Source organism: Desmodus rotundus, chromosome 4 (genome assembly GCF_022682495.2).
Source record: "Desmodus rotundus isolate HL8 chromosome 4, HLdesRot8A.1, whole genome shotgun sequence".
NCBI classification, from domain to species: Eukaryota; Metazoa; Chordata; class Mammalia; order Chiroptera; family Phyllostomidae; genus Desmodus; species Desmodus rotundus.
In genome coordinates, this window is record NC_071390.1 from 159,905,822 (window position 1) to 159,923,228 (window position 17,407).

The 17,407-nt window shown below is 39.3% G+C and overlaps 1 protein-coding gene across 6 annotated transcripts in view; it reads left to right on the plus strand.

Moving 5' to 3' along the window:
* Positions 1-17,407, plus strand: part of ARAP2 (ArfGAP with RhoGAP domain, ankyrin repeat and PH domain 2) — a 158,690-nt gene that overhangs the window by 34,945 nt on the left and 106,338 nt on the right. For all 6 annotated transcript variants that reach the window (XM_045182758.3, XM_071221308.1, XM_053922423.2 and 3 more), the window contains 3 exons: positions 419-488; positions 5,769-5,889; positions 14,983-15,158. In XM_045182758.3, coding sequence (XP_045038693.2) covers positions 419-488; positions 5,769-5,889; positions 14,983-15,158 — 367 coding nt within the window. The remainder of the gene's footprint in view (positions 1-418; positions 489-5,768; positions 5,890-14,982; positions 15,159-17,407) is intronic.

Here is a 17,407-nt window from a genome sequence, read left to right on the forward strand (position 1 = left end):
TTTTTCAGCTTATGTGGTCATAATTGACAAAATGTTGTTACTTTAGCAAAAATAAAGGTAAAATAAGTTCTATAAACTTAATATGACCTTCATTAAAGGATTATCTGCTTTAAGGGAAATGGGTACAATGACAGGGCGTGTGGCAACACTGTGTTCTGCACTCAGCCTTACAGATGTGGATGACAGTGCTGTTACCAGTGTCATCATTTTAAATGCCTGTGTCAGCTGCTTGGAAAGTGTCACCATGCGTATTTTTCCCCTTTGTGTACTGTTGCCAGAATTGTGCGTCATCATAGCCTGTTCGCTGCATTGCCTCGCCGCAAATGGGGCTGTACTCAATGCAGTGACATTGCAAATGTATTTGAACTTCAAGTTCATGGTGCTTACATGTAAAATAACAATTTCCTATGTTTTACAGAAAACGTATGTTTCAGAAGAGGTGGGTGAAGTTTGATGGCCATAGCATTTGTTATTACAATAATGAGAAGGTAAGTTTCCTTTTACAGTTTTCAGAGATTGCTTTACGCGTACTGAGTGTACTTCAGTAAACTGAGTAGGCGACACATGGTTTTTAAGAATATGGGTTGGATTATCACATCAAAAGAATTACAGTAGGGTGAAACGCTCTTTTCAATAATTTAACTTTTTATTGACACATAAAATTGGAATTTTTCAAAACCTTAGATACCTAATAGTTACTTATGGAGGATACCTATTCTGCAGGCTGCAATTCTGCAGCCTACCCGAATTGCTGTGAGTGACATACAGATGAGTAAGAAAGTGCCTTCTTTGTCCTAGACAGCAGTAAGGAATGTTAGAAAATGACACCGTGGTCGGGAATGGCAAAGCCAGGAGGGGTTACTCTGTGTTCTGGAACGGCCTGTGGAAGAACCCAGCAAGGCTTCTTGCACAAGATTTCATGGGCCATGGGTCTTGAAGAAAGGGATGTTCATACGTAGAGAAATTAGAGGGACTAGGACTTGGTAGCAGTGAGACCAGTGAGATGCACAGATGGGAAATCCTTTTTAGTGTGTATGTAGTTTCCTCTGGGTCGTGAATAGAGTGTGTTAAGGAGACTTGTGGGGGATGAACCTGAGAAGGGTGTTTGGAGTCAGAACTCACTGAAAATCTTTGAGCATCACGTGAGAGTGGTTACGATACAGTCTTTAGGCAGTTGGATATCTATGTTGTGACAGTTTTCATCAGGTCTAAAGTATTTAGGAGGGAAGTGTCATTATATCTACAAATGTTTTTCACAAGTTACCTATCTATATGTATATTTTATATTTACTACATATATATTTGCACAAATGCATAGTTAGGTAAAACAAAAACTGAAGATATTAACAATAGTCAAATCTAAGTGGAGGGAAAGTTTAGAGAAGTGTGAACTGTCTGGTATTACTTTGCAGGGATCCAGATAGAGCATCAAGTAGGTTTAAACACACCTATTAAAGTGGAAGTTTGCGAGATAGTGGGGTGAGTATTTTTTGATAGCTGACTTTCTGCTGTGGCTCCGATCTTTAGTTTGCTCGTGTGTTTGAATGTTGAGACAACTTCTGTGTGTAGTGGGGGCGCATTGTGGTCTCTGGATCTGTTGACATCTGACCCCTAGTTTTCTTCAGCCCCTGTGCCTTTCTCCAGTTTGACTGAAATGAGGAAGAAAACTATTCGGGGATGAGATAGGCTTCCATGCGGCGAAGCTCTGTTGGTGGTGATACCATCATCACTACTCAGGGGAGAGAATTTCTAGCATCTGTGTCCACCCGGACTCACTCTGTCCTTTAAAAGCGCATCTCAAATGCAGTGAGGGGATGAGTGCCTATCATATTTGTAAATGTTGATGCAATAAACATGATGCAGTCTCGGTGCAGGAGGTGTCATAGCTACGGTGTCAGGGAGGGGCTAGGTTTCAGTGGTCACGTACACTGAGCAAGGGGGTCTTTCTTTAGTGTTTCAATGTGCACTCGGAGAGCGCGTAGTTGGGCTTTCGGGATGCAGTGTGCGGAGTTGCCTGTTTCCCTGGTTTTTTCCTCTTTGCTCAGCACTGCTCAATAATGTCTCTGCAAGGACTTCCCATTGTATTACTGAAAGTGGCAACATCCCAACAGCCTTGATATCTTATCACCTGCCAAGAAATCTGGCTCACCCCCCATTTTACTCAGCTGTGGGCAGAATTGCCCTGTGGTCGTTTCATTGTCGGAAAGTGGTAGATAAATGACAAACTTGACCTAGATATCTGTGTGTTACAGGCTCAAGGGAAGCTTTAAAATTTCTTTCCTTAAGGAGAATTTTAGTCTGAAAAGGAGTCATTTTGAGCCTGTTGTTACTGAGTTTTTTCCCATTTATTGTCTTTATCGTGTGTTGTTAGAAGGGAAGTGTAAAATCAACTCTATGGTGTTAAAAATTAGTAGATATATCTTGTAATTATCTCATGATAGATTATAAAAGAGCCATTAGTTGAACTGCAACTTCCTGAGGTTAAAGCAACACGATATTTAGCTTGTTAAGTACATTTCGATCACTTCTGGAGAATTATTTTTCTATTACTATTCTATTAAGTACTTCCTTGTTAAATATAATTTTATTATTATAGGTTCATAGGTGAGTTGTTGTTATTCAAGGATTTGTCTTTTAATCTCTTTAAAGAGATCTAGAAGAAGGAAAAAAATCTTTTTAAATTTCTGTTTCTTTTTCTACAATGCTACTTGATTTTTTTCTACTGAAAAATGGTTAATGGTAACATTTTATTCAACAAATATCTAATTATCTCACTAGAAATATAATTTTATAAGCTCCTCTAATTCTTAGGCAAACTAAAATTTGAGAATGGCTTACCTAAGGGACAAACTGTGAGTTTTTGGACATTCTGGATTTGTGACTGTTTAGCCGCAGCCCTTACAGCCAGAGAGTCCCTTACACTGTCCCCCGGGGTGCTGTGCCTGTCCCCAAGCCTTACGGTGAGGACGCATTCTCTTCCTCTCGTCATTCCCAGAGCCTGTAGTGATCTCATAGTGCCGCTGTAATCCACCCTCACTTACTGGGCTTCCTTGTCAAGCCAGTCATTTCGTTTATTTCTTTGCAATGACCTTTTCCAACCGTGTCTGGATACACACTGTGGGAAACTGGACTGTGTTTTTTCCTTCGTTTTCCTCTCCACGTTTTTACTTGTTCCTCTTAACCTTCCTAGCCATTGCCATCCATCAAAGTCCTGTACAGATTTCAAGACCCATCTTTTCATTTTCCTTTGAGAATCCTTTATTTTCTCCAACTATGACATACGAACAAGATGCAAGGAACGTTAGAGGGAAAATAAGTTGAAAGTGGGGAGGCCGATTGGGAGCGTGTGAAGTAACTCAGGCGTTCACTTCCCAGGTGTCGGCCGCATAGGCCAGTGCAAGTGTTCCGAGGAGAAACTTAGAAAAGCATTAAAAATGAACAGTCAGAGTTTGGTATAACTGTGATTGATTGGGCATAGCATTCATTTATTTAGAACATATTTATATGATACCGATTATGAGAAAGATGATGAGGAAGACAGACATGTGACCCATAGTCTGTGTGGGCAGTTGGTGTTAATAGAAAGATCTCACGGTAAATATAAAAATCATCATTTAAATGATATTTAGCGAGTGTCGTAAAGGAGAAGTACAGGTTGCTGTTAGCTTCAATTAGGGTTACCTGCCTGGGTGGGACTGAGGGACTGAGAGAAGAGGCCGGTCAGAAAGGCTCTCTTCAGGCGCGTATCTGGTGCTGAAATGTGGAAGCTGCAGGGGCATCTTTAACCATGTGCAGTTGGGCATGAAAAACTTTCCTTGCGAAATATGTCAGACAGAAAAAAGTTAACCACGTGATTTCACTTATGTGGGATATAAAACTGAAAGTAACAAATGAACAAACAAGACAAAGAAAAACTCACAACAGTATGGTGATTACTGGAAGAGAGGGGGGGTGGGAAGGAGGTAAAGAGTAAATATAAGAGGTCACATACACGGTGACAGGAGGTGGTTTGACTTCGGCTGGTGGGCACACGATGCAGTGGACAGATGGCATATCACAGAATTGTGCACTTGAAACCTACGTAATTTGTCCTCCCAGTACATTTAATTTAGTAAATATTAAAAAACAAACAAACATTGCTTGCAGAACAAATAGTATGCAAAGGCACCAGTTTGGGCAGAACCATGATATGTTTAGGGGACCTTGAGAAGGTTAATGTGGTTGGAAAGAGTCAGGGAGTGGCAGGGAACAGGCTGACCTGGTAGCTGAGGGGAGAGCCCCAGGTTATGTGGGTGCAGAAGGTCAGCAAAGGCCAAAGACTGTTCTACTTAAGACTTATTTGACTAGAAAAACACAGTTTTAATGGACAGATATAGAGGGAAGGTAATGTTTTCAGGAGATAAGTGAGTTTTAAAGTTGAGCTGCTGATGGGACAGTTATGTGCCCCCTTGGTGACTTCAAGTATGTGAATGGGGTTGACTGAAATGGACAAGGAAGGAAGGGGCAGGTTTTAGAATTCTCTGCATAAAATTGGGAGTTGAAATAGCAAGAAAGGACATTTCTTAGGGAGGGAAGATAAAAACAATGGAAAATAATGACGATAAGTTACTCGTAATTGGTCATTTCTTGACATCTTTCTCCTTTTTCTGTGGGGTTGCCCACTCTTCTTCCTAAATCAGAGTTCTGATTTCAGTGTTGGCTGTCTGAGAGAACTTAGGAAAGCCTTCATAGCATTGGTGTTTCAGATGATAGTAAAGGAATGGGTAGGATTTTGATGGATGCATAACGGGATGAGAGACTGGAGCGGAGGCTGTGGAGGAGAAGAAACTGTCAGAGAACTAAGGAGGTTCCACGATCGTACATCTCGTCCACTAGCAGAGGGTGAAACCCCGGGTGGAATGCCGCATTGCCGACGGCAGCTGTCCCTTACTGACTGTCTCTTACACATCTGCTGTGTATGATAGTTTACTGCTGGGAAGAATATGGACTTGGCATTTGCTCTCTGCAATGGTTTATTTAGTACATTCTTCTACTTGAATTTTCTTTCCAGCACAGAGCCTGGTAAACATTATACCCTTAGTAAATGCTTAAGTTTGTGGGGTAGTCATTATGCCATATGGTTTAGGAGGGTCCTGGAAAATGAAGGCAGAGCTACCAAGAATCTTAAAAATGACCTTCTTGAGCAAAATTACGATTTGCGTATATCATTTGCAAACAGGAACGTCCATGTTTTTTCATTGGGGAATAAAAAGTAAAGAGATGCTATTGTGAGATTAAGCTCATCATCATCATCAGAGCATCGAGTAACTTGGAAAATTGATACAATTCAGCCGTCTGGTTTCTTAGCTAGATTCTTGTTCATAATGTGTAAGAGCAGTCATTTCGAAGTGGTTCAGTGACAGTACCTGCTGTGGCCAGCAGATGCCTGCAAACACCATGAAATCATTTCGGCCAGATTGTTTTAAAGAACATGCTGCTGTTTTTTGGCCAGTCTAGTATGATTGTTTGTATTAGAATTTTTGCCTTTTAATTCCAGATGAAGAGAATATTGAAGACGTTTCACTTGAAAGGAGCATTTATATTTTCTTTTCTGAGGGTATTAAGTGTATATGATATATGCCGATGCTATTTATATGTCATTTAAAAGATTAGATTGAAATCGTGAAAGAGAAGCTCTTGTAAATGTTGTGCTATTTTTTTTCAATAAGATCAAGAGAATTTCATTTTAATGTGTCTTCTCTTATGTATCTTTTTCTGTAACCAATCAGGAGAAGTATTCCAAAGGAATGATTCCCCTTTCTGCTATATCTACAGTACGAGTTCAAGGAGACAACAAATTTGAGGTTGTTACAACACAAAGGACTTTTGTTTTTAGAGTGGAAAAAGAAGGTAAGATTATTTCTTTGTTCCTATGAAAACACTTGCAGACATTCATGTATTTCTGACCATTCAGAAGATTAATAAACCAGTTAAGCTAGAAATGTCAAGAAATCTTTAAATTCATCACTTTTAAATAATGTGCATTTTACATTAATGTTTTGAATGCCATAAACAGGCTGACAAGTCATTTGTTCACTGTTCTTGCTGGCAACTAATACTTCGTAAAACCTCCTACGTGTCAAGGACTCTTCCAAACTCTGGGTGTGAGGCAGTGGAAAACGCAGACAGACATTTCTGCTCTGAAAGGAGCTCTCCTTTCAGCTGTTGTTTTGACGATGCAAAATAGTTACTTGGTATGCAAAATCAGTTTTTCTAGCCATGAAAAGGTTGGTTTTGTGGAAGTTTTCACAGGGCAAGTTTAACTGAACACACACAGGCATGGTAACCGTTCTCACATAGATTTTGGAGCATCTTGTATTTTTCTTGATTTTTTTTCCTCTGCAGCACCTGCCATAGGTCACTTGAGGGTGGAAACTGATCTAAAGATAGTTTGGGGATGCAGTCTACACTTTGAAATCTTCTGTGTCTTTTGGGTGGGAAGAGGGAAGGGAGACCAGGGCAGTTAAAAGTTCTCCATTGTGTATTTTGGTGTGCTGCCAATAATGCAGGTAGTATCAAACTTACTGTTTTAAACAGTATAGGTGAGATTGTCTTCATTAATTAAATAGGGTTTTAATGTATTTTGAAGCCCACTTTTAGTATAGATTATAACAATTTGATTTTTAAAAGTACTTTTACTTCTTGGTACTTAATCATATGAATAATGGTAATATGGAAAACTTACTGAATACTTACTGAAGCTGTGAACCAGATAATCAAAATGCTTCATTTTCACAATAGTTTTACAAGGTATATAGGTATTATAATCACTATTCTATTTTACACACACAAGTATTCACCTTTTATAAACTACAGCAATATTAAGTGTTATGGGACAGTATTTGTCTTTTGCAAACTGCTGGATCCCTAAAACATGGAATTGGACTTGGACTTGGCCCGTAGAAAACATTCGGACTATCTATCTATCCCTAACTATCATGTATTCCTAGAAAGCTCCCTGTATTGCTTGGGATAATGAGTAAGTGAGTAAGTCCCAGCTGCTGTTGACACTGCAGCAGCTTTTGTCAAACTGTGAGTTACTACCCACTTGTGAGATCAACTTAGTGGTTTCTGATGATATCAAAAGAAAAAAAAAATCCCCGAAACAAAACAAAACACAAAAGAAGAATAAGAAATGCCAGAGTGCATCATTTCTAGCAAGTATTGTGTTGTGAAACACACCAGTGCATCTATTGCACACGTGGAGTGTGAACAGCGTTTCTTACTTGCTCTCAAGAAATGTTGAGAGCGTTCACCTAGAGCAGGGTTGGTACGACACGCCCTGTAGCCTAAGTCTGGCTCTCCGCTTGTTTTCGTAAATGAAATCTTGTGAAATCACGATCAGTCTTTCTCACTGACGTCGCAGTTTATTGCTGTTTTCTGTCTCCGTGCCAGTACTGCGTCGCTGCCACACAGACTCCACGGTTAGGAAACCCTAAGATGTTTACTGCCTGGCCCTTTACAGGAAGTCTGCGCATCCCTGTCCTCTAGAGCGTTTTCTGTAGACTCGCCGATGTGAGAAGCCGCTTTTTGAGAGTCATTGCCTAAAATTCAGAAAGTTGTGATACTTGCTATTGAACTGGAGTTTGAGATCACAGTTTTCTCTTAGGCTAGTTCTTAAAATACATCGCGTTGTTGCTCTTGGCTGGCTGGCCTGGTGATCTTCCCTTCTGCTCTGGTTCCCACAGCCCCAGAGGTGCCGCCTGCTTCTTTGAGGTGCTTCTCACCTTGCCCTTGGCCTCTCACAGTGAACTTCACATATGCCACATATGCCATTCACAAATGGCCTGCATTTTAAGATGGACATACTAAATAAAGTTTCCACATTGTGTGAAAATCTGTTTAACCCTATGTGCTTGCTGTGGTTAAAAGTTAGACACACATTTTATTTAAGTAGAATGGGTCAACCCACATGTGTTTACAAGTTCCAGGTTTATAATTGACCATTAAATCCTTCTGTGTTGCACAGTTCATCTCCGTGATGTCCACTTAGTACAAGCCTTTCATTAACTTGGCTGTAAATTATTTATTAAGTCAGTCTTAGATCTTTAATTTTTGAAAGCATGAAAATACTACTAGTAGTGAACAGGGAGACTCTATTCACATGGGGTTACTGAATAAGTTATTTTCATTGAAAATCATTTTTACATAGTAACAACTCACATTTTTAAAGATACATAGATGTAGAGATGGGTGTGTATGTATACATATATGGAAATGGTATACGTGTGTCCATATATTTAGTATGGAACTTTCAGCCAGATGCTAAATATGCTTTATTAAGAGTATTTTTTCCTTCCATGTATATATCTGATTATTTTTTATTTTGTGGGAACTTCAGAAATCAGTCATAGGACATAGTTGACTTAATGAACTTTAAGCCAAATTGAACTTGGTTTCCATCTATTCCCCATAGAAGAGCAAAGTTTAGAAGAGAAGGGGGAATGCTTTCATGTCCTAACAGAGATGACTTCTTTGTTTTTGGGAGGAAGGTTCTGAAAGACCTACATACAGTGGCTCCCCTTGTCCCCCCTGAAGCCGGTGCCACTCTTTCCAAACCGCTGCACAGCCCACTGCTAAGACAGCGTTATACTGGGGGTCTTCACCCCACACACTTTCAAAGGCTTCAGTTATCCTGGTTTCCTAGTGCAATATTGTTATTCTCTTGGTTGAAAGTGAATTATATTGAAATAATAACATTTTAAAAATGCTCTTCCTCATACATAACATTTAGTATGATTCTTTTTGTCCTCAAGCAGAAGCACTGGGACTGGTCATCACAGCTAATGATCTCTTCATTTAGCCTCTGGTCCCTTGGCACCTGCCGTCACACATGCAGATGTGTTGCTTCAAAAAGCAGGCGATGTTTGAGTGGGCAGTTCGCCTAGTTAAAAGAGGGCTTAAGAATTCTGTATTGTCATCCCCATTCCAAGGCCGTTTTCGGCACAGGCTGTCAGCTGCAGGTCCACATTCCTATCCTCCTTAGCCAATTGCAGTCTCCTGGGAGACAGGCAAGTGTGTCCTTCCACCATGTTTCTAGACAACATCATATGGCCCTCCAGTGGCAGCTGTGATACTGCAGAGCTTTTCTTCCTCCCTCCCTCCCTTCCTCCCTCCCTTCCTTCCCTCCGTCCTTCCTTTCCCATCTTTCCCATTTTTCTTTCTTTCTTGGGATAAAAAACAAATTCCCTGTGGATGATTTTGGGCAAGGCAACTTACCTGTCTTAAAATCGTCAGTGTTTGAGAAGTAAGGCGTGGGACATTTACTACCTGGAGGGAGAGCCGGGGGATTGAAAGCTCTTGGCCGTGTCCTCTGATAGACTTCTCATAATGTAATAGGCCACAAACTGTGGAGTGGTTTCTCTCTTTTTCTCTCGCATACATCACATCCAGTCCATCAGCGATCTCACCATTTTGACTTTGGAAATATGTCTGTCTTCAAACCAGTTCTCAGCACCTCCACTGTTACGACTCCAGTGCAAGCCGCCACTTCCGTTTGGATTATGGTAGTAACCTCCCTCCCTTGATCGACTACAGTCATGTTTTCACTACAGCTGTCAAGTGGTCATTGAACAAGAAAGGTCATTCCAGGCCACTTCAGATGCCCTGTTGTCTTTCCGTCTAACTGAGAGTGAGGCACTTATGATGTCCAAAGACCTTACATGGTCTGGCCCTGGTTCCTCTGTCCATGTCCTCTCTGTGCTGTCCCTCACTCACTACATTTCCACTGCAGGGGCCTCCCATTTTGTGAGCCTGCCAAACCTGCTGTTTGTTACCTTGGGGTTTTAACACTTGCTGCCTTTTTTTTTTTTAATCCTGGAATGCTCTTCCTCCAGCCGTCTTCCTGACTAGCTCTATTACTGCCTCTTCCTCTAGGGTTTTGCTCATCCATCACCTTCCTAGGCTTTTTCTATTACCCTATCTAAAATAGCACTTCCTGTGTCCCTCATCTCGTTCTCTATTTTATCCTCTTGCACCTGTCCCTGTGCAGTGTGCTTTTCTGCGTTTTCTTGCCTTCCTCTTTTCAGAGAGGAAGAATGTGAGCTCCAGGAGAGGAAGGCCAGTATCTGCCCTGTCCCCTCTTCAGTCCTGGTATTTAGAATAGGTCTTGGAACATAATTGGCATTCAGTAAGTATTTGTATGAACGAATGGTTATTGATTACAAGAACAGCCCTGGTGTGCAATGCTTCGTTCTCTAAACTCGATCATGGGTTACATAGTGGGATTTTTTATATTGCATATCATATCAGATTATAGTACATCAAAAGTAAGGGTCCATCTAAACTTGGTTAGATTATGTTACTAATCTGTCACACAGCCCTTGCCTAGTAATACCTACCGTAATCAATCCTTTGTTGCTAGTAGTTATGCCTACTGCTAAATCCAGTAGTTCAGAGAATATTAAGTCTGTCCTGTTGATTTTTAAAAAATTTCCTTTTTTGAGTCTTATACCATAGTTGACATTCCTGAACACCTCAAGAACTAATTTGAAGCTTGAGGGAATTGCTGTTGTTTCTCCTACTCCCCACCTCCTTTTTTTTTTTCCTTCAAAACCTGAAATGTTCCACTTTAAGCAAAGCCATATCCAGGTCAGAGCATGTTCTCAGAGGAATGGTGCATAGACAGTCAGTAAATATTTGTTATTGGAAAGAGTAAAAGTACCTTGGTGTGAAGAGCCAGCAAAAGCTAGCGTAGCATCCAGCTTTGCCCAGGACACTTTGCCCAGGGGAAAAGTTATTATTTGTTTTGGAATATTGGGACTTGCCAAAGCACATCTCCCCTGTCTAAGGCTGCACATGTTGTGTGGCCAAGTACTGAATGCAACTTTTAGTCTATTTTATTGTTTGAATTTCCTATATCATCGTTTTATCTTTATTGGCATAAATTATTAAGAATAAGCTGAGCATTACTATTAATTCCTAATCATCTTCATGACTGTTCACTTCCTGTTAGTTGATGAGGCCCTTAGGAGCTAGATAACTTCTCCAGGCTGTACGGGGACCATTTGCTGAGATGTGGCCTTGTTCTGCTGAAGTCCAACAGATGCAATTGCCTGTTTCAGATTGTTTCCGGACACTGGGATCTCCGCTCGTAGTAATCTAGAGGGCACACGCGCTTTGGCCCAGTACAATCCAACGTTTTAAACTCAGTGACTTATGGGGATTAATACAAACAAACAAACAGGCAGAAAACATTATATACTACTGACTTGGCAGGACTATCACGTGTGAAACTAATGATCACAAGTAATAACCAAGTTGTGTGGAAGGTCTGTTGCTGTTACTGCTAATGTAATAAATTATCATCATGCAGTCCGCATCTGTTTCTGTAGATGTAAAATGTAGAGTAGCTGCTGCATGTTGACATTGACTTAGTAACTTGAATATTTTTACGTCTTTTAGTTTATGGAGTAATGCTGGGGAAGTTCAGTAAATATTTTGTCTTGGTATATAGGAACAAGCACTGTGACCTGGGGACTGTAACACCTGCTGTAGACATTGTTGAGTGACTTTCTAATAAATACTTTGACTGTCCTCAGTAAAGATACAACTGACTCTTTTTAGTAGTTTTGAAGATGAGCAAGAATGAAGATAATTTTAAAATTGAGGCATATTATGAAATAACTGATTTTAGTAGTTTTGAAGGTGTCCAAATATGAAGATATTCGAAAATTAAGACTCATTATAAGAAATAACTTTGGATTCTTGTTTTAATGTGAGCAATTCTAATATGGAAACTTACTTCAATTTACAGTGCAGTTATTCTGGCCAGACCTGCTGTAGAAGGGTCTGAGATACCGTCCGATTTCCCAAGCTTTAGGAAAGAGTATCTCTCGCCTTCTTCAACCTTTTTCCTGCCTGGAATTCAGTGTTTGTTTTTTCCTTTTGCCTCGATAGCCACTGCTCCTTTTTTTTTTTTTTTCTTTCTTTGCTAACCCATTGTCCAGCCTCATAGAGTAGAGTTGTAATTCAAGGTTTATCTGTTTCTTCTTCATTTACATTAAACATTTATCCATATCCATGCGTCTTTCTTTGTGTAAGTGACATTCATTTACAGGCTGCTGTCAGTCTCCCTCGATGTCCATGCCTGGGCACTGAGAACCTGGGGTAGTTCTGTTAATAAAATGGAATTTTCTACCTTCTTTGTCCGATCAATACGTGACACCAAAGTAACTATTCTTCTGAGTAATTTACTTCTTATGCGAATACCTGTCATACATATCCAGAACCTCAGCTACTTTTTCCACCTCTTAATGTCTTGACTCTGTGTGTGTCTTTTATTTCCTTTTTCATTGCACTTTTCAGTCTCTCCCGCCTTATTCTTGTATCTCCTGCTTTCCTTTTGGTCTGCCTATTGTGGTCCTAATCACGTCCCTTTCTTGCTAAGAATCCTGAAATGGTTTACCTTTGCATCTGTAATAAAGACAAAATTCCTTACATAGACACTGGAGAATCTCTAGTCCTATTTCCGATTATTTCCTTGTGAGCTTAAAATTATAAATATGTTCATTTATATATTAGTCCCTGAACAGATGCTGGCTCTCTTTGTTCTTGTGCTTTCCTCTGCTTGCTTTGAATGATAAATTCTGCTTCTCCCTCTCCTCTCCTAAACACCAGTTCTTTTTAACCATTTTTTTTAGTTTTCAATTACAGTTGATAACATTATTATATTGTTTCTGGTGTAGACCCAGTGATGAGACATCATACAACTTACTAAGTGATCAACCCAATAAATTTCGTACCCATCTGACATCATATGTAGTTATTAAAATATTATTGACTGTATTTCTTACATTGTACTTTACACCCCCAGGACTGTTCTGTAACAATGAATCTGTACTTCTTAATCCCTTCACTTTTTTCACCCATCCCCCCACCCCCTCCCCACCCCCCCTCCCATCTGGCCACCATCAAAATGTTCTCTGCATCTATGAGTTTGTTTCTGTTCTGCTTATTTATTTTGTTTTTTAGATTCAGTTGTTGATAGACATGTATTTATTGCAATTTTATTTTTCATGTTTTTTTTCTTTTTTTCCTTGTTAAAGAAGACCTTTTAACATTTCTTGTAATATCAGTTTGGTGGTGATGAACTCTTTTAGCTTTTTCTTGTCTGGGAACCTCTTTATATATCCTTTAATTCTAAATGATAGCTTTGCTGGGTAGAGTAATCTTGATTGTAGATCCTTTCTTTGCGTCACTCTGAATATTTCTTGCCAGTACCTTCTGGCCTGCAAAATTTCTGTTGAGAAATCAGCTGACATTCTTATGGAAGCTCCTTTGTAGGTAACTAACTGCATTTCTCTTGCTGCTTTTAAGATTCTCTTCTTGACTTTTTACCCTTTGGCATTTTAATTATGATGTGTCTTGGTGTGGGCCTGTTTGGGTTCTTCTTGTTTGGGACTCTGTGCTTCCTGGACTTGTATGTCTACTTTCTTCTCCAGGTTTGGGAAGTTTCCTTTCATTATTTTTTCAAATAGGTTTTCAAGTCCTTGCTCTCTCTCTTCTCCTTCCAGCAACCCCATGATGTGATACATCATCAGGGGGTTGCTGGGATGTTGGTACAGTTGAAGTTGTCCTAGAGGCTCCTTACACTATCGTCATTTTTTTGGATTTTTTCTTTTTTTTGTTTCTGCTATTCGGATATGGTGTTTTTATTTCTATATTCCAAATTGCTGATTTGATTCTCAGCTTCATCTACTTCATCTACTCTACTATTGATTCCCTGTAAATTATTCTTCACTTGAGTTAATGTATACTTCATTTCTGACTGATTCTTTTTTATGGTTTCTATGTCCTTTTTTAGGCTGTCGAAGTTCTCCTTAAGTTCATTGAGCATCTTTATAACCAGTATTTTGAACTCTACATCTAATAGATTGCTAGTCACCATTCTGTTTGGTTCTTTTCCTGCAGTTTTGTTGTTCTTTCATTTGGGACATGTTTCTTTATCCCCTCATTCTGGCAGCCTCCCCATGTTTGTTTCTATATATTAGGTAGCTGCTATGTCTCCTGGGCTTTCCAAACCTCAGTATTGTCTTTTCAATTGCTCTTCATTCTCAATTCCTACCACAAATACCCCTTCTTTTCATAGTCCCAGAAACAGTTGTCTGACAGTTAAAACATTTGATTCTCAATTTTAATACTAATGTACTTCATACCCTTTGGCAAATCACTTACCTTCACTGAATTGATTTATTGCTTGATACCGTTTGTGTGACCCTTTGCACTCTGTGTTCCATTTTGTGTTCATATCTAACTTGACTTGTAGCTTTGATTGCTCTTTGGGGATGAGATCCAATTCCTGTGCCCATAACAGTGTATTGTGTATGAAGGTCACCTAGCTTTTGTGGAGAAGTGAGAGACCCAAATTTTAATTTACCAAATGAGTTGCTATTGTTAGTGACTCTGTTGAGAATGGAATGGATAAATGAATGTCAAGGCAACACACTGTTAAACAGAGTATGTTCTAAGTGACAGAAAGGAAGATTTTTCTGGGCATTTGAGTAACTTAGTTGCCAAGTACAATATTTAACTGTTTGGTCACATGATTACTTTCTTCTATTAAAAGAGAAAATCCAATCTCATGAATAATCCTAAAGAGTGCTTCTTAAACATGAACGTGGAAACATGTCCTCTGGGGATCTTTTTAAAAAAAGGATGATTCTGGTTCATCATGTTTGGAGTGGGGTCTGAGATTTTTGCATTTCTAATAAGCTCCCAGGTGGGCCCCGTGTTACTGGTGGGCCCCGTGTTACTGGTTACAGGACAGCAGAGCGGTGTGTGTTATTTCCTCTTCCTTGCAGAACGGGGCTCTCGGCAAGTGTGGTTGTGGGAAAGAATCTGTGAACTACCTTTTGTGGAGAGAGGAGAGCCCTTGTCCATGTTGCCATGTGCATGTCGTTTATGTAAGTACGGTTATGTGTTTTCTCCCGTCTTCATTTGCAGAGGAGAGGAACGACTGGATGAGCATACTATTAAATGCACTGAAATCGCAGTCCCCCCCGCAGTCTCAGACAGTTGCTGCACCTGATAAATGTGGATATCTTGAATTGAGAGGGTATAAAGCCAAAATTTTTACTGTGTTGAGTGGAAACAGCGTGTGGCTCTGCAAAAACGAACAGGTAAGCTGTGATACAGCAATTGCAGACTGCAGTTCCTTGATTACATTAGCAACGGTGCTTTGTTAGACTTACTAGTGTTTTTACTTACAGTCTTGCTTTTGCCTTGAGTACTCCACTAAATATAACAAAGAGAGTTGTTTTACAGTTGACTTTTCTCAGTTATTCAGTAGCAAGAAAGTAATCTATGTTAGATTTCAGGCTAGACATCACCTTTTTAAGGGACTGAGGAAATAGAATCGTTGAAAATAATTTTTGAAAAGTGTTGCTCAGCTGAAGTAACATTATAAAGAACATGCAAGAATAATGAAGAACAAATTCAACATTGCAGCTGTTGATGAAACTGGTCCAGTTCTGCATCTGGTGTGTTTCTTTCTTTTCTTTTCCTTTTTGTTTTTGTGATTTTGTGATGGAAAACTACAGTGGAGGCACATATTTTTCTTGAGTTTACACCATCTTGGCTTTTTTTTTTGAGCAGATATATTATTTACTAGTAGAGGAATAATTTATTAGAGGCAAGTGATTGATATACACATTCACACATATGCACATACACACATTGTCACATATATAAATAAAATAGGCTTAACTTGTTGACTTACTGAATTTGGTTTAATATCAAAGGACTCAATAGAAAATGTAAATGTTTTGAGGAGACTGATGTTAAAGTTCTAACAAATTTCATTAACTTCATGTGATTCCATAGTCACCCCTTTCCCTAACGTGTCTTGATTTTAATATGTATAAGAAAACTCTTTTCTTACCTCTTTTTGGGAATTAATTCTTACTTAATCTTTCAGCTTAGAATATATTCAGTGCTTAGTAATTATTTGTTGAATTAAATGGTGTGCTTTGAATAGCTGATCAAAAATGAATTCATGTTTTGATTTATTATGATGGGTTATGATATGGTAAAATATGAATGCTGATTACTTTCAAAACAAAACTAGAGATATCAACTCAAAACAAACACTAATAGTTTCGAAAAATTAACTATAGATCTTTGTACAAGCCATCCTCTGAACTTCAGTGTAAACTTATTCATTACATTTTTTCTGGGGGGGATAAGATTTCTTAGCCAGTTAACTGTGGACAGCATCAGTTGAGCCCTGCTAGCGTATTAAAACTTGGGGGTAGTTAGCATATTCCTCAAGAATAGTGATGTGTAGCTTAATAATGGGTATGAATTCAGTGTGAACATTCAGTTTGTGAAGTAAGGTGATTAAAACTTTTCTTGGAATGGAGATTAAAAATGCCTAATTTGCATGTATCAGTATGGAAGTTACTCTGCAAAATGAATACCAAAAGTTAATAGAGGTGTTCATCTTTTACTTGCACAGACCTGATGGGCCTCAAATTATCAGTATAATTACTTACATTAGTTAGATTGGTCAAGCTTGTTATTCTCTAAATGTAGAGTGTTGTTAAGGTTTCATTAATTTTTTCTGAATAGCAGGAAGTTAGCATTAGTAATTGAGCATAACATGGATAATAATGACCATCATTTTTTTTTTAATTTCATGTATTGATTTTAGAGAAGAGGGGGGAAGAGAGAGAGGGAGAGAAGCATCAATGTTGTTGCTTCACCTACAACCTTGGCATATCGGGACAGTGCTGTAACCAGCTGAGCGACTTGGCCGGGCATGACTCCATTCGTTGGGTACCAGCTCCATGCTAATTAGTTTACAGACATTCTTTTTAATCTTTCCCACAAATGGAGGGGAAGATATTCTTATTGGTTTATAGATGAGGAAAACAAGGATTAAATAACTCACTTAGGGATTACAGTTCATTACGCAGAGTTTAATTTAAAACCAGAACTTGGTAACTCTCAGCCTAGCTTCTTCGCTGCTATACCAGACTATCTTCTCAAAGTGTATGTTGCAAAGAAAATATATGTGGCCCATGACCTTTTAGAAATAGACTGAGGTCCTTTCCTTGAATAATGTGTCGCCTGGAAGGTTCACAGTATTCTTCCAGGAAACATTATGCCCCGTCAGGCACTCTGCAAACGAGGTGCTAACTGCAGGGCCCAAGTCTCCGGAGGGGCAGGCAGAGAAGACCAGTTCTCTGGTGCATGGTGGGCTCGGTGCTCGGCGGACGTGTGTGGGCATTACAGAGAAGTGCAAAACATGGGCGTCTAATGAAGTCTGAGAACTAGAACACTTCCATGTACACAAGTAATGAATATCCTCTCCTTAAAATTAAAGCATTAATACTGGGCCCCTCCTTATCTTTTGAGAAGGAAATCT